This window comes from Penicillium hordei (assembly GCF_028827395.1).
Source record: "Penicillium hordei strain IBT 12815 chromosome Unknown utg000006l_segment0_segment0, whole genome shotgun sequence".
In the NCBI taxonomy this organism is placed as follows: domain Eukaryota; kingdom Fungi; phylum Ascomycota; class Eurotiomycetes; order Eurotiales; family Aspergillaceae; genus Penicillium; species Penicillium hordei.
The window spans coordinates 1,629,881-1,649,790 of NW_026623147.1; the positions used below are offsets into that span (position 1 = coordinate 1,629,881).

The 19,910-nt window shown below is 49.4% G+C and overlaps 7 protein-coding genes across 7 annotated transcripts; 3 read left to right on the forward strand and 4 right to left on the reverse strand.

Annotated features, from left to right (window-relative positions):
• Positions 1-470: 470 nt before the first annotated feature.
• On the reverse strand, positions 471-1,879 carry N7537_011308 (MCT family MFS transporter; the record flags this gene model as incomplete). Its single annotated transcript, XM_056902362.1, has 3 exons — positions 471-1,430; positions 1,495-1,636; positions 1,695-1,879. 3 exons carry the CDS (start codon positions 1,877-1,879, stop codon positions 471-473), a joined length of 1,287 nt encoding a protein of 428 aa, XP_056747649.1.
• A 1,283-nt stretch (positions 1,880-3,162) lies between these two features.
• N7537_011309 (putative C6 transcription factor) lies at positions 3,163-4,560 on the forward strand (the record flags this gene model as incomplete). Its single annotated transcript, XM_056902363.1, has 1 exon — positions 3,163-4,560. The coding sequence occupies one exon, from the start codon at positions 3,163-3,165 to the stop codon at positions 4,558-4,560; it is 1,398 nt and encodes a 465-aa protein (XP_056747650.1).
• Positions 4,561-5,938: 1,378 nt separating this feature from the next.
• Positions 5,939-6,653, reverse strand: N7537_011310 (cytochrome b5-like heme/steroid binding domain-containing protein; the record flags this gene model as incomplete). The annotated part of the gene is made up of 4 exons (XM_056902364.1): positions 5,939-6,169; positions 6,245-6,482; positions 6,571-6,595; positions 6,650-6,653. The coding sequence occupies 4 exons, from the start codon at positions 6,651-6,653 to the stop codon at positions 5,939-5,941; spliced, it is 498 nt and encodes a 165-aa protein (XP_056747651.1).
• A 716-nt stretch (positions 6,654-7,369) lies between these two features.
• On the forward strand, positions 7,370-8,844 carry N7537_011311 (uncharacterized protein; the record flags this gene model as incomplete). The annotated part of the gene is made up of 2 exons (XM_056902365.1): positions 7,370-7,401; positions 7,452-8,844. The coding sequence occupies 2 exons, from the start codon at positions 7,370-7,372 to the stop codon at positions 8,842-8,844; spliced, it is 1,425 nt and encodes a 474-aa protein (XP_056747652.1).
• Positions 8,845-9,376: 532 nt separating this feature from the next.
• Positions 9,377-9,772, reverse strand: N7537_011312 (translation machinery-associated protein 7; the record flags this gene model as incomplete). The annotated part of the gene is made up of 3 exons (XM_056902366.1): positions 9,684-9,772; positions 9,530-9,619; positions 9,377-9,474 (listed from the first exon to the last, which is right to left on the reverse strand). The coding sequence occupies exons 1-3, from the start codon at positions 9,703-9,705 to the stop codon at positions 9,377-9,379; spliced, it is 210 nt and encodes a 69-aa protein (XP_056747653.1). The 5' UTR covers positions 9,706-9,772.
• Positions 9,773-10,440: 668 nt separating this feature from the next.
• On the forward strand, positions 10,441-12,951 carry N7537_011313 (putative serine/threonine protein kinase (Prp4); the record flags this gene model as incomplete). Its single annotated transcript, XM_056902367.1, has 2 exons — positions 10,441-11,168; positions 11,223-12,951. 2 exons carry the CDS (start codon positions 10,441-10,443, stop codon positions 12,949-12,951), a joined length of 2,457 nt encoding a protein of 818 aa, XP_056747654.1.
• Positions 12,952-14,148: 1,197 nt separating this feature from the next.
• N7537_011314 (ankyrin repeat domain-containing protein) lies at positions 14,149-18,574 on the reverse strand (the record flags this gene model as incomplete). Its single annotated transcript, XM_056902368.1, has 4 exons — positions 14,149-14,184; positions 14,250-18,349; positions 18,405-18,440; positions 18,505-18,574. 4 exons carry the CDS (start codon positions 18,572-18,574, stop codon positions 14,149-14,151), a joined length of 4,242 nt encoding a protein of 1,413 aa, XP_056747655.1.
• Between the last annotated feature and the right edge of the window lie 1,336 nt (positions 18,575-19,910).

Consider the following 19,910-nt stretch of genomic DNA (forward strand, 5'->3'; position numbering starts at 1 on the left):
TCTCCGAGAGTTGTATTAAATGGCTCATCGGTTAAGGAGAAACAAGAATCAGGGGTAATCCCGTACGACATATTGTCAGCCTTTGACGAGGTGCGGGCTTTGCAGGAGTTCTCGGCGGTAGGAGCATCGGGTTATGGCCTCGGGGCCGTTGAAGATCGGAATATGGAGATTTTAGATTTCCTCTATGCGGTCAATCAATCAATCAAAGGTCAAGTAACCTGTTGCTTCTCCGTTCTCTTACTATCGTTCGACGTTTGGCTAAGTCATATAATCAAATCAATACAATTCTAGATCGTCCCTGCTTGACCGAGTAATTCTTTTTAGCAGTTCTTCCCTTCAATACGCGCGAGCTTTTGATTTTGAATACAGTCAACAATTCTTTAATCATAGAAATAGAAATAGTATATATACATGGGTTATTTGGGACTGGGCATCAATTATTCTAGCATGCTTCCAAAAACTTTCCAGTCTCAAATCCGGGCGAATAGCCCCTTCTCCATCATCAGCTTTGTCGCCAAAACCAACGCCGCACCAACCAGAGTCGAGACTCCGCTGAAGATGGCGGCCTGTGTATAACTCTTGTAGTGGTCTATCAGCGCGCCTGTAATCGGTGTACCAGTTAGGCCAGCCAGTGAAATAACAGCCATACCCATACCAAGGTAAGTACCGATGTGACTGGGTGTGGGCGAAAGATGCGCGATGCAAGGGGACATCAGGGAGACGATCGCCCCGGAAAAGAAACCGTAAAGGGCTGCAAATACGATAATGGCCGCGTTTGATTTGACAGCAATCCAGCAAAGGAGGAGGATGCCCGTCGATGAACCAAAACAGCAGATTGTGTTGAACCGCCCCACTTTGTCCGCCATAACACCAGGTAGGAGTCGACCGAAGACCGAAGCGGCATTGAGAATAGAAAGAATGTAGGAAGACAAGTTGACGCTCATCCCCTGTGCGATGGCATATTCTGTCAGATAGAAGAACGGGGTGAAAACGCCCCAAATCATCAGGAACATCCCGGCCAGAAACAAGGAGTACGCCACTTGCTTGAAAGCAGAAGGGATCAAAACTTTGCCACTTCGCGGGGGCAGACGTGGTCGAACCGTAGCCAACGACAAGGACAACATAGCTAACATGATAAATCCAATGATCCGCACCGTCCAGCCGAAGCTCAATGACTCGTTCTCAAACATTTTGCTCAATGCGATTGGGAAGATAACTCCTCCCAGCGAAGAGCCGGTGACAGTTATTCCAAGTGCAGCACCTCTCTTCGCTTGGAAATAATGGCTGACTGCGGCCATTGCCGGCGAAAACATGATACCGTCAGTTAGTCCGCCAAGAATACCCTGTGCCAGCATGAATTGATAATATTCCTTGCAAAGGGATGTCATCATAACGGATAATATAAACGCGATGGCAGCGGGCCATATGACCTAGTAGTGTTGTGAATTGTTAGGCCATTGAATCAATACGCTTCACAGGTCAGAAAACAATCACCTTTGCGCCATATTTGTCAAACAAGGGACCTCCTACTATTCCACCACCGAGCAAAAGGCAAGTCTGCACAGATCCTATCCATGCGATTGTTGATGCAGACTTGTCCATGAGTTGATGCGTTGAGTAGTAGTTTTGGAAGACGCTATATTGACGAACAAATCAATGATAGTTCTGCAAGTCCTTCCACCGATGACACTTACCCATATGCATTCAAATAGCCAAAGGTACAAAATGAAATGCAGAAGGCTCCAGCAACAACGCTCCATGCACGAAGTCCACCTTCCGGGAAGGCGACTTGCGGCTGGTCTGCTTTAGCTTCTTTCTTACGACCAAGGTTACCTTCCTCGAAGGTCGTATTGTTCAGGCTATGCGTATCGGTCTGCATAATATCGGTTCTAGCTCAAAGGCAAGTGAAAGGTAAAGCAAGTTAATCAATAACGGTGGATAGAATAGAAGGCAAAAATAAGAAACTCTTTGCGTATTCACCGCAAATGTCATTTGAGGTTGCTTTTAATATTCCATATTTCAGTCGACCAATTTGGGCTCGGTCAACTCGGGAAATTGCTGTTGGTCCGGGCCAAAAACTAAAGCCCGCCCCGAGTAGACACCATCGCCAAATCCATCGGAGATAAATGGGAGCGAACATAATATCGGAAAATTGTGGGACTGGACGGCCGTTTGTGATTCAACACATGTCTGGACCCGCTCCGGAGATATTGGATAGAAGCTCACCCTTTCTTCGATAATCCCCAATCCGGACTTTACACGTCCTTGACGACACACCACTTACCCCCCATTTATCACAAGCTTTACCGTTGTTTAAACCTAAGAATAATGCTTCCAAGGCCATCACCCAGGAAACGCCGTCGTCCAGCCCTGGCTTGTGCTTCATGTCGGCGCCGTAAGGTCAAATGTGACCAGAACAGTCCTTGCGGGCAGTGTACACAACGTAACTTCGGCTTGTGTACCTACACAGAAGATGTCCGGACAATAATAACTGAGAAGAAAAAACGAAGGCCTGAATTTGCTGTTGCGACTGAAGTTAGTGGAGGAGATGCGTGCATCTTGAACCAACCCCAGTATCTTAACAATATCACCGACCAAGGGGCTCCCGGAGACACCACAAGCGCAGCTGAAGCCAGCTTAACTGAGAGACCCTCCGGCTCTCACCAACCACACAATACTTTCCTCGCCAGCCACAAAACGACGGAATCTCCGCAAATCTCATCTACATCTGGTCCGATCTTGGGTACCTTGTCGAAGACAAGAATATTTGGTCATGGCCATTGGATGAACATATTTCCTTTGGTATGCGCACCTTTACTCTGCTTATATTTGTCCTTTGCCGTTGCTGATGAAGATTGCGGGTGAAAACAGGCGGAAAGTCTGCCAACCTTGGATCCCATAACCCATATCGGACCCGTGACACCCCAACAAACAAGCGACGGTTCAATTCCTGGAATCTCAAACGTGTTGATGAAATGCAAACAGCTTGCTCGCGACATCAAATCACAACGGCCCAGTCGAAGTTCACTGCCCGCCGGCATACATCAGACCTTCCCTGACCCTGCGGTGACAAACCAATTGGTGCAAATATACTTCGATTCTTTTGAATCATGCTTGCGCATACTTCATTTTCCATCATTCCGAGCAGAATATGAGGGCTATATGAAAGATCCGGGAACTGCAAAGGCCTCCTTCGTGGTGACACTGCTACTAGTGATGGCTAATGCAACTTCCTTGCTTGACGATGTCGGCTTACAGCAGGAATGGCGCGCGAAAGCCCGCAACTGGATTCATGTTGCTCAAAGTTGGGTCTCCGCACCCATCGAAAAAGATCGCCTCTCACTAGATGGTCTACAAGTTTATTGTTTGCTTCTTCTCGCCCGCCAGGTGAATTGTGTCGGGGCGGATTTAGTCTGGATCTCAGCTGGCTCATTAATGCGCATGGCAATACAAATGGGGTTGCATCAAGATCCCGACCACCTAGGAGGAATGACGCCGCTACAAAAGGAGACCCGAAGAAGACTCTGGTACACGATTTTAGAGATGAATGTGCAGGCTGCTTTGGACTCAGGCATGCGTCCCATGGTCACTGCCGATGATTTTGACACCCGGCCGCCCTCAAATCTCAACGACGAGGATTTGGACAATAAAATGCAGTGGGATTCTCCTAAGGAAATGCTTCCAACGCCAACACGGGCTTCATTCCAATGTCTATTGGCCTCTTCCGTGCTCTTAAGGCTGGAGGCTACCAGGGTCATCAATGCGTTGCAGGAGGAGCCTCCATATGATCACGTTCTTCGTCTCGGAGAGGAGTTAGCGTCGGTTTGCCGCAAGGCGACCGTCTCCATTGATCATCACAAGTCGGTTGCCAAGAACCTGTGGCCGACAGAATTTCCATATAGCTGCTGTGATCATTTTCACCGTCGATTCCTATTGTGCCTCCACCTTCCTTATGCAGCCAAAGCCGCGCACAATCCGATGTACAGCTTCTCGTCAAAGGCAGGCTTTGAAGCCGCGCTTGATTTACTCTCACTACTTGATGACGAGATATACCGTCGCCTACTGCTTGTTGGTGGTGGCATGTTTCGAGATATTCTGACGCGTGGCGCTCTATTGGTATTTTTAGAATTAATCACACAGCTGGAAAGGGAGAGCTCTGCGTTTGTGAAGAAACGCAACCAGGCACGCAGAGAGCCGTTCTTAGAAGACGCGAGGAACATCGTCCAGTACGCCCAAGATAGACTTTCCTATGGTGAGACGAATGTGAGGAGTTATGTGTTTGTGAGTATGGCCATGGGTCAAGTGAACGCCATGCTCAGCGACTTGTCGACCAAAGATGCCATTGTCAAGTCTGCAAGCGAGAGTCTAGAAGTCTGCCATGGCATACTGAGATCCACAGCTGCTAACTTACTCTCGAGAATTACTGTAGACCCCAATATGGCATGCGGGATAGGCTGTGACGCAATGGCAATACCCTCTGTTGATGACATCAATTTCGATTTTATGAACGATGGAAACATTGACTTTGAACTGGCAGGCTCTTGGTTAGTACGGCAATAGGAGGACAAAGCATGGTCCTAATCTTTATTCGCCTAAGTGGATGAAAGGGTGAGAAAAGACGGGGTCTCTGCCCCAAATCACAAATCAATTGAAGGCGTTATGGTTGAGATATATGCATCGAAATTTATTATGTTGAGATATATGCGTCACTCCCGAGGTCCGTATTAGATTACATTCGATGTTTGTCAGGTGGAGAGCTTCTCCCTCTTCCTTTCTCCCTCCAGTCTCTCTTTTAGCATAATCACCCTAGGTAGCGTGACACCCGCACTAATCTCCTTAAGTGACACGGAGCGCGATATGGTTAGATTATAAGTTGAACCTACAACGCGATGTGGTTTCCTGATCTGCTCCTGTGATCCACACTTGACACTCCCGTCCCCTTCCTCACATCCAATCGAATCACTTCCAGGGTCCAACCTGAAGAAACGAGACAAGTATGGTGATTCTCCTTCTATGATATACCTAAGCCTTGGCTAATGGTTACTAGGCAGATCAATGTGTTAGCTGTAGCCCGAAGGTGAAACATCCTCCCTACGTCTTTTCCCGCAATAAGATCAATCAACAGATCTATCTGGATGACCTCGAGAGAACCAAGGACAGCTGCTGATATATCGAAGAGCTACGAGATCCTTCTCCACGATGTATCTCAGATCGTATCCGCAGAAATGGTTCTTAGCCACCAGCCTCAACAGGAGCACACACAAACTTATCAACCAGTGCCATACTTGACAATTATGCAACCATACCTATCGCCGTGAATTGTCTCCGGCAGATCGAGCCCCAAAGTTGATGCCAGGGCAGGTTTGCTAGCTGGCCTCAAAATATGCTGGGAATCAAAGTCAGAAGAGATCCGATCGATCGAGATACAACAACTGGGATCGCAAATGGGACACGTTTAAGGGGTCACAGGATGTCTTGCACCTGACAGTTCACGGACTAGCCCCGGCAACTTCTTTCTAGCCTTCCATAGCCTTTTCCGATATTATATGGAGCGTGAGCTCGGAGTTTTCATTGTATTATTACAAGAATAGTCGGCCGCTTATGCGGTCTTGTCATGTCTTTTTGGATGTTTTTTTAGGTGTATATGGAGGCAGTGAAAAAAGCATACTTTGTGCAATAGACTTTTCTATGTATAACCTTTGACTGTGCCAATGCTGGCGGCAGAACACTGGCCAGTTGGGTTACATTCCGGGGACCTGAAATAGTATTGCAAATAAATCCGAGATCCGGTTGCGCCGGCTTTAAATTGATGCTGAAAATTAAATCACATGTCCTTCGTGTTTTCCAAGCTCATGCTCGTCCCCGTAAACGCTAGATATCGGCCATTGTCGTACACACCCTCCGAAATATGTACCCGTCCAGTCCTTTTGCTGCGCGGTCACGATTTAGGCGCTTCGGGATCGCCCTCAGCGACCAGCTTTCCAACAACCAGGTATTTCTCCAAGAAGCGGTCTTCCCACGACTGTAGGTTCTCCAGCTGCTCCGCATCCAAATCCTTCAGGTCATCCAACGGTGCCGATAGGTCCTTGGTGAGCATCTCCTCATCGAAGCTCTGGAAAGCCAAGCCACGCGAGGCGTCCCGACCAGCGAAGTTCTCGTAAGGTCCACCCTATTCCAATCGTTATAGTCAGCTTCAGCTCCAACGGCGCTATCCGGTGACATTTCACAAATTCCAAACACATACCGGCCCATAGAAGTTTCTGCCAGGGGTGACATCGAAGACACGGCCACGGACGGACAGGTAAACGGGGCGGCCTTCCTCGCCATTGAACTCAATAAGAGTTTTGGGGATGTAGGTCTTGAAGACGGTTGGCGGCGGAGCACGGGGGAGAGTGATTGGCGCTTTGGGGCGGAAGTGCCAGTACACCAAGACTCCAAATAGGGAGACTAGGATCAAGTTGATGGGGGAAGCGATAGACATCCTGTTGGGTAGCGAGCGGTTAGTTGGGTTGGTGTCCCATCTTCCATGCCGTATCCTATGACATCGAATGAGATGTGGGAGACACGAACACTTCAGCCTGTGGTGTTGAGTTATCTGCAGTCTCCAGATTAGCATGGATTCAGACTATGAGTAACGTGGGACACATACCCATTGAGGCAAATTATTTGGATTTGGAGAGAGCAGGAAAGGCCGGACGCTCGGGATGACATCTCCCTCCCCCGCTCCACGTGATTGGACCTTATATGGACATTCTCCTTCATTTGGCTTCTTCGGCTTCGGGTTATATTTAGGAATTATCTATTTGGCTCCTTTTTTTCACATGTAAAGTGATTGGAGACTAGGCTCTCGGACTTCAAGATTCAAAAACGTAAAACGCCCGGTAGTCCCTGAAATGTTTCAAGAGCTCTCTCCACTGGACTATCGCCCCCATTTTAATCTGCCCACTTCTATTAATATTAGCGGCCATGTTATTTCAAGTTATTTTTATAATTGATTTTCTTGTCTAGTTCTTTGCATTTGTTTAGCTACTCGAGTCGTTTCTCACTGTATAATTTTCTTGTTCTATATTCTATAGGCTTCCGTGTCAGGTTGGGCATCGAGACCAGAGCCCCCCCCCCTTCCACATTTTACGGGTTCTTTACCTCTTTTCATTCCCCTTTCGTCCTTTTTGTTGTGATTTGAACTTCTTTGTCGTTTTATGTGAATGCTGCGCTTTCATTTCCGACCAAAGTCAGCCACCTGTCACGTTTAGAGCGTGAGAAAATCGATATGTGGTCTAAAAGACCGTTCCACAAGCCCAAAGGGCCCTTGATCAGCGGCCCCATACTGAGCGACAACCCACCCACCACATCAGACCCTGTGCATAATATGGTCGCAAAAAAATTGCCCGCTCTGCCTGAGTAAGTCTCGTGTTTGTTACCTGTTTAATAGCACATCTAATGGAAATCAGCGATTTACATTCGTCGTTACAACCGGATCCTGTCCCGCGCGATGATATCAATAAGAGACACTCAGACCTCTCCCCCGCTGTTTCGCCGATGCTTGAAGCCCATAGGTGGCCAAGCCAAAGTAGTTTCTGTGTCTCGCCCATCGGCGACGGAGACCAATTTTCTGATTATGTGCGACAGGAGACTGGGGTCTCGTCATCGCCAACACCTATTCCCAAGGTAGACTATGCTGAGACACTCTCCCATTCCCGGGTTCAGCCTGTGCAACCTGTCCAGCCTCCCTATCATGAACAGCACTCTAGGCGGTTCATCTCTGGCAAATCAACGCGCTGGGATAACTTTTCAGGTGAACCAACCATGAGTGATTTTGGTAGAGCTAGCCAGGTTGATCCCCGCAACACCTCTTTCCACAAACCCCCCGGGGCCAATGCGTCCAATGCGTCCAACCTGCTAAACTGGGGCCAGGGGTTTAATGCCAAAAAGACCCTCAACGCAGCTCGAAACCGGATCAGCAGTTTCTCGAAGACCGAAGATCTTTCGCATAAGGAATCCAGGAGTAGATCGGCGTCACGTGGATTTCCGGAAGAGCATTCCAGCAAGCGCAACGGCAACGGCGCGCTAAAGACGAGTCCCCAGCTCGATAACTTTGCCTTCGCTCCTACAACTGTAACCACTATCACCGCCGGTGGTCCAGTATCATTTCCCCGGAGACCGGCCACAGAGCACGCTCCAACCCGTCTACCAGAGGGCAAACCACTACTCAAGTTCGACACCGATTTCAGCGACATGATGCTCACGAGCGACGAGCCTAGGAGCCGTTTCAGCGCAGCTACATACACGGTCACCGAACCCGGTAGTCAAGATGCAAGCCCACGGGAGAGTATGCAGCTCGAAACCCGGTCTACAGACGACCTATCCACATCCTCTATCATGGCCCGACGCCGCCCAGTCCCGATCGGCGTGCCAACTTCGAAGAAACAGCCTGACTCGAGCAAGCCCGTCCGAAAGCCCACGCCATCCCAGGTTGCACTACAGGGCGGACAGATGCCCGCGCAGTCGCCTTCGCCTCCGCCTCCACCCGAGATGCCACTAGATGCGCAGGGCCGCATTAAAGCAATGGAGACCAAGAGGGACGACCTTACTCAGCGCAGATATAGTTTGGAGTCATTGATCGCTGAATTGAGCAAGGCCCTTCAGCCTACTTCGGCTGCGTATGACCTGGCTGCCAAAGCCGAGGTTCAGAAGAGCATCAAGGGCATCGAAGGTGAGATTGCGGATATCAAGAAAGATGAGCACGATCTTGGTATGAAGATTAGTCGAGCGTGGCGTCGCCTGGACGAGAAGGAGAATTCTGGCGATGGCAATAATCTCTGGGTCAAGCGAGTCACTAGTTAGTGGCGGTTGGATTGTTTGGTCTATGCGCAGCTGATCGTGATCTCATTTCTGACTACGGTGGAGTTGTTGTTAGCATCCTGTTTAACTATACCTATTTTTCGAGGCAGTTTGCTTGTTGATTTTTCCGATATGGGGGGGCATGTGGTTGTGTTTTGAGCGTTTGATTCCCCTGCATGGCAGGTTGATACCCACTTTATTCGGAATTTGCCCAAGCTGTGGCGGTTTATGTTGATGTATTTTGGCCCGAGTAATCTCATTACTGTTTAATCAAATTAATCATTCTAGGAAACTTGTCTTTGTGAAAATGCGATCAAGCGCGAAATAGGTATTGGTGGCTAAAGATATACAGAAGACCCATGGGCATGAACTATGAGTGCAGTGATGCTGGCACGATCACACATTCGAAGCCACCCATCCTCCGCTCTCTCATTGAACATGGCTCGTGTAGGTCGTGAATATGGACTCAGGAAACCCGGTGTCAAGGCTTGGTGTGGGGATTTTTGGCGAGTGATCTATCGAGTATGCGATCCGTTTATTTCTTGCCGGACTTCTTAATGCCCTGCTGGCCGGTGTTGAGAGGGCCCTTCTTGCCCTTCGCCGCGTCCTGCATGTCCTTGCGGGCCTTGGCGTCTAGAGAAAGTTGTCAGTTAGGGATTCTCTAAATAGGATGTTCAAAAAGCCATACCAGCCCTGAGCTTGGCCTGGTGGGCGAGCTCATCCTCATCAAGATCCTTCTTCTCCTTCTTGGCAGCCTTCAAGGGCTTGGCCTTGCCACCTGTAGATTATAAAATATTAGTGAACTGGACTTTGAGAATAATAGAATACGAGGTAGAACGAACCTTCTCTGCCGATACCACCCATTTTGTCTAAATAAAGTAACTGGGAGAGCGGGTTGAAGAGAGTCTTGATAGAGCGGGGTGAGTTTACGGTTGGCAATGAGGAAAAAAAATAGTTATATATGAGGGGTGCTTATCGAGACCCTCAGTGGCCAGGTTGGGGCGAAATTCGGGTTATTTTCGTAAATATTACTAGTGGTATGTATAGTGGTATTATTTCAAGACCAAACACACTCATCATGTCTGGAGTCAAGCTGTCAACCGGGGACTTGTATTAGAAATATCTGGAAGGCTAGTCCAGGGGCGGTTAGTGGGGTATTTAAAAAATGGTAATGTCCGCCAAACTATGTTGTACGCTGCGAGGGTAGACAGCAGAAACCGAGCACACCGCCTACTACAACTGTCCTAGCGCGGACTCTGCCTTATCCTATGACCCATCAAACCTTCGACATGGCTGGCTTTGGATCCATCTCTTGTCATCAAGATCCTGTGCACGTGCTTTTATCCGCCTCTCAAGCCCGTTTCCTAGGCAAGCTATGCGCCAGGGATTTTAATCACTTTTACAAGGCTTTGGTGTGAAGGCAGGCCTTTTACAGCCGGTTGGACTTCACAAACCCTTTGAAAAGACTTATTGTCGCTGCAGCTTTTGCTAACTGAGCCTTATTGTTGAAGCTTCCTCCAAAGGCCGAGTGAAGTGAATCCAAGAGAAAAGAAGGGCCTTGTCTATGCGCCTTTGTTGAATCTCTCGAATATTGCAAGCATGTCGCATCCCAGGTCGAGGTCCCCATCGGTCCCCTCTGAGGGTGAGATCGTTGAATCAGGCCCAGAGACGAAGGCAACTGCGTCAAAACCTCCTCTTAATGGCACCACCGTTGACCGTCCCACCAGAGCTAGCCCATCCTCTGCCACCAGATCTCCCGCGTCGTTGAAAGGCACTCGATCGCGGACCAGGTCCCTATCGAGATCCCGCTCTCGCTCCCCATACAGAGAGAACAAGACCCAAAAGCGCAGTCACGACGATCTTTCTGAGTCCTATGATGGTAGCTACGACCGGCGACCCCGCCATGAGCCTCCGAGACACTACAGGTCTAGGTACGACGACAGACGCCGTGACAGACCCGCTTCCCACAGGCGCCCGAACTCATACTACGACTATGACCGCGAAGATACCCATGGAGATGCGCTACGATATAGTGATGATTATGACCGACATGACCGACACAAGGACAAGCGGCAACGCACCCGCAGCCGCAGCCGATCCCCTTACCGTGAACCAAGAAAACCCAAGCAGTATTCAGGCGACGAACTTGATTCAAACGTGGTTAATGCCAGGTCTTCAGCGGACACCGGAAGACGCTTGCACACTGAACAGTTGGTGAGGGAACGAGGAAAGGCTTCGGTCATCGCTCAGGACTTGAAGCTTGGTGCTGAAAAACAAAAGAACCAGGTGCAGGCTTCTTCTAATCGTCAAGCCCATGTGACTGACGAGTATGTTTATTCTGTTACGGACAAGGAAGAACGTATGACTAACATCCATCTCAGAGAAACCACCCCTAACCCGGAGATTGCGCAAGGGCCGGAGCTCGCTGAGCCCATTAATGAAGTCGATGCACTTGAAGCTCGCCGGAAACGCCGTGAAGCTATTCGGGCGAAACACCGAAGCCAAGCGACGCCACTACATCTCAAAGCACTGAATGTCGGTGAGGTTGAAACGGATTCGTCCACGCCTGGCACTGACCCAACTAGCGCAAAGGAGGCGTCTGGTGGGTTTCTCTCGGATAAGCTTACCTTGATCCCGACGAAACTGACGTATGTAGACTCAATAGATTCTCCAACAGCATCCCCCTTTGAACAACCCGGGGAGGCATTCCCTGGTAGTATTGGAAAAGACATGGACATCGTCAGCTCCAATGCGCCTGTTGCCGGTACAGATAAGGACGATCCCTCTGCTGCTGATTATGATCCAACTCTTGATACAAAGCAAGAAAGACAGAAACATGGTAATGTACAAGGTGGAAAGGACGACATTTCCTCTGCAGCATACGATGAAACCAAGACTGTCAAGCAGGACATTCTCCTCCCTGATGCTCCCGCAGCGCCACCGCCGAAGACCGAGGCCTTCGATATGTTTGCAGACGACGACGATGACATGTTCGCAGAGGAAGCGCCTGAACCCAAGCCGGCGCATGCTTCTGCCACAGCTGTACCCCAGGGCAAGGAACTGGATATCAGCATGATGGATAACTGGGACGATTCGGAAGGTTATTACGCCGTTCGCCTTGGAGAGCTGATCAACGGACGATACCATGTCCATCAAAACCTTGGCAAGGGGATGTTCTCGTCTGTCGTACGTGCAACTGACACCCAAACAGGGGGTCTGGTTGCCGTCAAGATAATTCGCCAGAACGCGATAATGCGCAAGGCCGGTATGAAGGAGATTGGCATCCTGGAGCAACTACAGGAAGCTGATCCGCAAAACAAAATGCACCTCATTAAGTTCGACCGATACTTCGAACACAAGGGTCACTTGTGCATGGTATTTGAGAACCTTAGCATGGACCTGCGTGAGGTCCTGAAAAAGTTCGGTAGGGACGTTGGCTTGAACCTGCGCGCTGTCCGGGCCTACGGCCAACAGATTTTCCTCGGGCTGTCTCACCTCCGCCGGTGTAACATCCTGCATGCAGATCTCAAACCGGATAATCTTCTTGTGAACGAGCAACGCAACATTCTGAAAGTTTGCGACCTGGGTTCGGCGTCGCCGGCTTCTGATAATGAGATTACGCCTTACCTCGTCAGTCGTTTCTACCGTGCCCCGGAAATCATCCTGGGTATCCCTTACGACTACGCCATCGATGTCTGGTCCATTGGCTGTACCCTCTTTGAGTTGTACACGGGCAAAATTCTCTTCACCGGCCGAAACAACAACCAGATGCTTCGCTCCATCATGGAGTGTCGGGGCAAGTACCCGCCGAAACTTCTTCGCCGCGGATCCCTGTCGCCTCATCACTTTGATGAAATGCTAAACTTCCATAGCGTGGAGGAAGACAAAATCACCGGCCGACTTCACACCAAAATTGTGGACTTCAAGAAACCGACACGCGACTTGAAGTCACGTCTCATGGCACAAGGAACTCGCGGGATGCCAGATGCTGAAGTCAAGGAACTGACGATGTTCCTGGACCTACTTGACCGGTGCTTGAGTCTTAACCCTGAGAAACGGATCACGCCGGCCGAGGCTTTGAAACACCCATTCCTGGCGCCTAGGGCGTAACTAAGTTGCCTAACGAAGGGGCTTTTACTGCATAGATTCCATCTTGATCTATTCGAGCTTGCCAGGATGCCCAATCCTGGTCCTGAGATGGCCTAATTCGGGTGGAAGGATCGGGGCTACTTGATCTATGGGGGGGTTTTTTTTCTTGTCAATATGCACACTGTGAGAGTAACTTAGCATCTAGCTTCTCAATGCAAGTCCATATGTAACATTTCCACAAAGGCACCAACCCCTGTTCATCCTCGGCTTTAGGACTCCTGCCAAAACTGGGAGTGGCTTGGAATTTGTCCAACCTTCCATTAGAGCGTGTACCGTACTTCCGGAAACCATTGTCACCACCTAAACTCGTTCATTTTTCCTCCACACTTGGCGCCAAGTCCTACGATACTGTATTAAGAGGAGCTCCCGGATATTAGTATCCCTGTGTTATCACTATACTGTATTTTATTTCGTGTAGCGATCATGTTTCGTTGCCATATGGGTAACGCTGAATAGCTAGAATGCTAGACACTAGCATCTCCTTGACAGTGCAAATTCCAAAAACCAATTTTGTTACGACAATATAACAAAGAGAATAGATTGGCGGTACTTGTAGGTGAAATCAATCATTCTTTAACTATAACAAGCCAGAGACGGTGAACTTTAGAAATATATTCAAACATATCTGTGAAGATATATAGTGGTAACTTACCACTAGCAACCTATTGGTCATACTTCTACCTATGTTCCCATACAAATTGTAACTATATAACTCTATGCTTAGCTGTGACCTCGGCGTTATAACCGCCGAGTGACGGAGTATAGACGGAGGGTATTTCAACAACGCCCCTATCTAGTCTTTACCAAAAATAATCATCAATTCTAACAATAGTCCTTTGATTGCATTCGATGCCCGCTTTGCTAGCGAATACCATATTAACTTGATTTGACAAGATCTAAAGGTACCAATATCTCAACAAAACCGCTGCAAGCCCGAACAAAAGAGTACAGCATATTGTTATTGGGCCGAAAATAGCCCTCGAAACCAGAGCTGTCTTTTTGGGTGTCGGGCAAGACACGGAATCATTTGATGGCTCCACCTTAGTTCTATGGGCGTTTGACACAGAAAGCTCGGGTACAAGATTGGTCAAGAAATAGCTCAATTGCTCCGATGTTGAGCTAGTGAGCTGAGACTTATTACCAGGCATATGTGGTACTTCAAAGGTCTTGTGCTTTTGATTTGGGTGCAATCGACTGTGGCAGGGGTACTTCTGTGCGCATGACAAGCAAAGATCCATATGGGCACAGATTCTGCATACGAAGCGAGATCCGGTGATAGCCCGTTCACAAAAGTCACAGATAATCTCGTGTATATCGGCGTAGAAAAAAGTCCCCTGAGACGGATATAGCTGAAATAGATATCGAGCATTGTCCGTGTCATCAAGAAACAAGCAGTAGCGACCTAATTGTTCCAGAAGAGGCCATGGAGAGTCCAGCTTAAAACGAAGAAGCGTATCCGAGATTTGAAGGATTGATTGGCGAACAGTCAATTTTTGAGTCTCATCAGGGGTCACGACAATTGAAGGCCAGTGGCTTTGTATTTGGTGCATCAGGCCTTCGTTTCCTACTACCCAGTCCAGGATATTTCTACCGTAACCATCCAGAAGAGAAGGATTGGCACCAAGGTGGAGGAGCTTTATAGCAAATTTGACGCGGCCTAGACAGAGAGCCAGATGAAGCGGGGTTTGCAAGAACATATCCTTATTGTTGATAGCGGAGGCGAGCAGCGGGAATCGATTTACGAGGTTGAGCATATCTTTCGCGGCCGCAATATGAAGAGGAGTCTGGTCGAGTTCATCTGCAAGCAAGGGATCTGCGCCAGCGTGAAGAAGCATCTGAACTCGATCGGCACGGCCTTTGTAAACAGCCGCCAAGAGTGGTGATCCATATCGACCACTCCGAGCATTGACATCGGCGCCAGCGTCGAGCAGCATCTGCACAATCTCAGTGCGTATGAAGTATGCAGCGGCAGCGGCCTGCAGGGCATTGCCGTATTCACCACCCTGAGCATTGACATCGGCGCCAGCGTCGAGCAGCTTCTGCACTATCTCGGTATGTCCACTAGATGCAGCGGCCTGTAGGGCATTGCCGTATTTACCACCCTGAGCATTGACATCGGCGCCAGCGTCGAGTAGCATCTGCACAATCTCAGTGCGTCTGAAGTATGTAGCGGCAGCGGCCTGTAGGGCATTGCCGTATCCACCACCCTGAGCATTGACATCGGCGCCAGCGTCGAGCAGCTTCTGCACTATCTCGGTGTGTCCACTAGGTGCAGCGGCCTGCAGAGCATTGCCGTATTTACCACCCTGAGCATTGACATCGGCGCCAGCGTCGAGCAGCTTCTGCACTATCTCGGTGTGTCTACTAGATGCAGCGGCCTGTAGGGCATTGCCGTATTTACCACCCTGAGCATTGACATCGGCCCTAGCATCGAGCAGCTTCTGCACTATCTCGGTGTTTCCACTGGATGCAGCGGCCTGTAGGGCATTGCCGTATTCACCACCCTGAGCATTGACATCGGCGCCAGCGTCGAGCAGCTTCTGCACTATCTCGGTATGTCCACTAGATGCAGCGGCCTGTAGGGCATTGCCGTATTCACCACTCCGAGCATTGACATCGGCGCCAGCGTCGAGCAGCATCTGCACAATCTCAGTGCGTCTGAAGTATGTAGCGGCAGCGGCCTGCAGAGCATTGCCGTATTTACCACCCTGAGCATTAACATCGGCCCTAGCATCGAGCAGCTTCTGTACTATCTCGGTTTTTCCACTGGATGCAGCGGCCTGTAGGGCATTGCCGTATTCACCACCCTGAGCATTGACATCGGCGCCAGCGTCGAGCAGCTTCTGCACTATCTCGGTATGTCCACTAGATGCAGCGGCCTGTAGGGCATTGCCGTATTCACCACTCCGAGCATTGACATCGGCGCCAGCGTCGAGCAGCATCTGCACAATCTCAGTGCGTCTGAAGTATGTAGCGGCAGCGGCCTGCAGAGCATTGCCGTATTTACCACCCTGAGCATTAACATCGGCCCTAGCATCGAGCAGCTTCTGTACTATCTCGGTTTTTCCACTGGATGCAGCGGCCTGTAGGGCATTGCCGTATTTACCACCCTGAGCATTGACATCGGCCCTAGCATCGAGCAGCTTCTGCACTATCTCGGTGCGTCCGAAGTATGTAGCGGCAGCGGCCTGCAGGGCATTGCCGTATTCACCACCCTGAGCATTAACATCGGCGCCAGTATCGAGTAGCTTCTGCACTATCTCGGTTTTTCCACTGGATGCAGCGGCCTGTAGGGCATTGCCGTATTCACCACCCTGAGCATTGACATCGGCGCCAGTATCGAGTAGCTTCTGCACTATCTCGGTTTTTCCACTGGATGCAGCGGCCTGTAGGGCATTGCCGTATTTACCACCCTGAGCATTGACATCGGCGCCAGCGTCGAGCAAAAGTTCAACAATGCCCTGATGGCCTCGCAACGAAGCTGCTTGTAAAGCACTTTCACTTCCATCCCTTGTTGTTTCAAGCTTCACACCCTTATGCAGGAGCCATTCGACGAATCCCACCTGCCCAAAGCTAGCCGCCTCGATCAACGGCGTTGTTCCATTTTCGTATTTTGCCTCAGAATCTGCTCCTTTCGCCCGCAGTATTTCGCCCGCTGGTATATGACCGTGTCGCGCTGCTAAGTGGAAAGCTGTCTTTCCCTTTCCGTCTTTCCTCATGACGTCTTCACCGTTAAACACCAGACATTCGATGATATCGACGAGATTGGCGGCTGCTGCCATATGTATGATCGTCGTATCTTTCGGTGGACGCGCCGTGTTATATGGATTCAAGATCTGGTAAATCTGGACCCACCGACTAACTACTCGCTGTAGGATATCTCGTTCATTCTGTAGCACGTCCGCTCTAGAGGCGGCAGCTTTTTCCGCATGAATAAAGAGGTTTTTAGTGGAGTAGGTAAGCAGCGGGCGATCCTGGGCGATGTTCTTTCTCGTGCTCTGGTGATGATTCAAGATTTCTCGAGGAAGGTGTATTGTGGCTAGATAAACCAGACATGATCGGTAGAGAGTTGCGTGGCATTGAAATAGGACCTTGTCGTTATCGACAGGCATCATTTTGGCATCGATATGGTGACACAAAAGCCCTAATCCTTTTACACGCAAGAAATCATTCACCGACTGGTGTACTACCTGCACACTCTCGTCATTATCTCCGCTTGAGACTACTTCGGCTAGTCCACCAGAAAGAGCCTTGATTCTTCGCTTCATACGTTCGTTGCTTTCGACAAAATCGTCTATCTTCTCCCATGTCTTTGGGGAAGGAGTTATTTGGGCATTCTTAGCCGCCAAGGCATACCGCATTTCTGTAACAGTGAGTGGTCGTTCGGCCAGGCACACCCATTGAAAGAATAGGAACGACTGTTCCCGATTTTTCGCCTCGATCACGTTGTTCAGTATATATGTATACACGTCTTTCAGTTCGGCTGGGACCTCGCGTAACCAGCAACGGATGTCGTCAAACGATTCCCCTTCAAAAATCTTCTGCCTAATAAGAGGTATTATGAGACGGGCCCATTGAAAAACACCCTTGGCTTGCTGGATTAGCTGTTCCACTAACACCCCCCTCGCTTTATCACTAGGACTGTCTCCGAGCTCCATGTCAGCAAGGTTGTCCTTAATATACATGGTGATGTCTTTATGATTATGGTCCTCGACATAAATTGCCACAGCCCGAGCACTTTCCACGATAGGATAGTGTCGACATGAGATACAAATTTGAACGGCCGCATTCGCTTTTTCTGCGCGACTGATAAGCCGATGGAAATATGCCGCTAGCTGTTGAGCGGACTCAGTCCCAGCCTCATCTAGAGCATCGACAAAAACTGTCACGTGTTGCCGACTGGCGGATTTAAGGATGATACCTGCCAGTAACTCTTCTAGCACCACTCGTGGCCATTCCCACTTGCCTTCACCATACCCAAACTGCTTACATCGTTGTTTATAGATATCGCGCACCTGAGGGCGTATGGTCGCGTCGCAGACAAAAATCTGGTTTAGCAACGACCTGAGCATCCCGAGCGGTGTGCGTTGCAGCTCCGTGCCCCGAGCGGTAAAGAAGAAGTCGAGCCGAATACCCTGACGGTCGTCTTGTGATATCCTAAGTCTGTCGTGTAGGAATACCATCAACGTCGATTTGCCCGCACCCGGCTTGCCCTTAATCCACAGTAGACCGCGGGACTGGCTCCTCCAAGACTGGTACTTTTCTAAGTCCAGAATCCATTGGCAGGTATTGGTATGACATGGCTCAATATCGTCTCTCCGATCTAGCATCTGCGGGTATGCCAGTGACCTAAGCACTTCTACCACAATGGTTAGTGATAGTAGTCTCTTTGACTGATACGAGGCGATGCAAACCGTTGTCTACCCTCTGCTGTGTGTTTTCCGGTCGGTCTGGGCCGAAAAAGTGGCTTTTAGTCAACTTGACCCGGCTTGAAAAATGCTTTATAAAACGTACCAGGTAAGAGATGGATCGATCCGTGATTGATCCCCAACTGAACCCCCGCATTTGCATTACCAAATGACATTGAATCCATACTCAATAGACGGTGTATACAATGATAGTGTTATTAAAAAAGCCAAAGTCCTGGCCCGTAGAAAACGAAAGGCCGACCTCAGCCTCACGATCAGGTGACTATCGACCGCTGATCCTTGGCACAGATTATGGACTTGTTTCTCCCCCAGGTACCCCGTGGACGTCTAGCGAACACAAGGAGTCTTACGGGCTTATAGCGACAAATTCTATCAAAGGAGAGGCTACTGTGGTACAATCCGCAGAGCCCACAGCCCACTTCGTAATAATGGTGGGGTACTGAGGTTTCAGCACTGTCCAGCTCTGACAGGTAATAAACATAGGCTAGTATAATAAAATAATCCGGTATTTTTACGGTACGATCCGCAGACTAGTGATATTAGTAGATTTTTGCTAAAATGGTTTAGTGTGCCTTAGCACCGGGAAGAGAGAGTGTAGGTGGTGACACCGATTTCCGGAAGTACTGTAAACATACCTCTGTGTAGCCAACAAAGAAACCCCTACAGAGGTGCACAGTGCATCACCCCGTACGTAGTCTGACACTGAAGGCCAGCTCCTACCAAAACAAACAAGCCCCCACCCAATTACAACACCTAGCACATCGGTAGCGCGCGATAACCCGATCCTGAATCTAATTCATCACTATCACAAAGAAACATCCCAGCACAAAATACAAGCCCCCCTTCCGGCCCTTAGCCCCCTATCGACCCAAGCCCCTGGCAAGATGGATCTGGAACTAATCAAACTGCCTACAACTCCACTTTATCTTCTATTGCACGATATCGTATGACCCCCATATTCAAAAACAGAGACCCATAAACCTTCAAGCCTGGCCCCAGTCCAAACACGGCAACACCTAACTCAAAATCGCTAGGACCCGACCTTAGGAGTTCTAGATCGCCTCTCAGCCAAACTCAGTATTATTTCAGCCTGCATCTGCGGTTCAGTCTTACATAGCCGGAACCTTGGGGCTTTTCTGGGCTTGGTTATCATTTTTTGGGTTGTGGGGAAGTCTATCTTACCTCGACCACGGGAGTACGGAGTATGTTGTAGAGTGATGACAGATATGGTAGATACTAGAATATCTGATTGGCACGATACTTACACTTTTTCTGCAATCCATTTTATAACTATGGAATATGGAGTACGGAGTACATGACACTAGAGACACTAGACTAGACTATTGCCTCTTTTCTCGGGTCTGTTATCCTAGGGCGGCAGAGGCGGAATTTTCGAATTACGCTCGTGTTTCCCAGTGGCTGTAGGTGGCCATTGAATAGAAGACGTGTCGTCTCGGTGATTGCAGGCAAATGGTAGATGGTGAGGCTGGC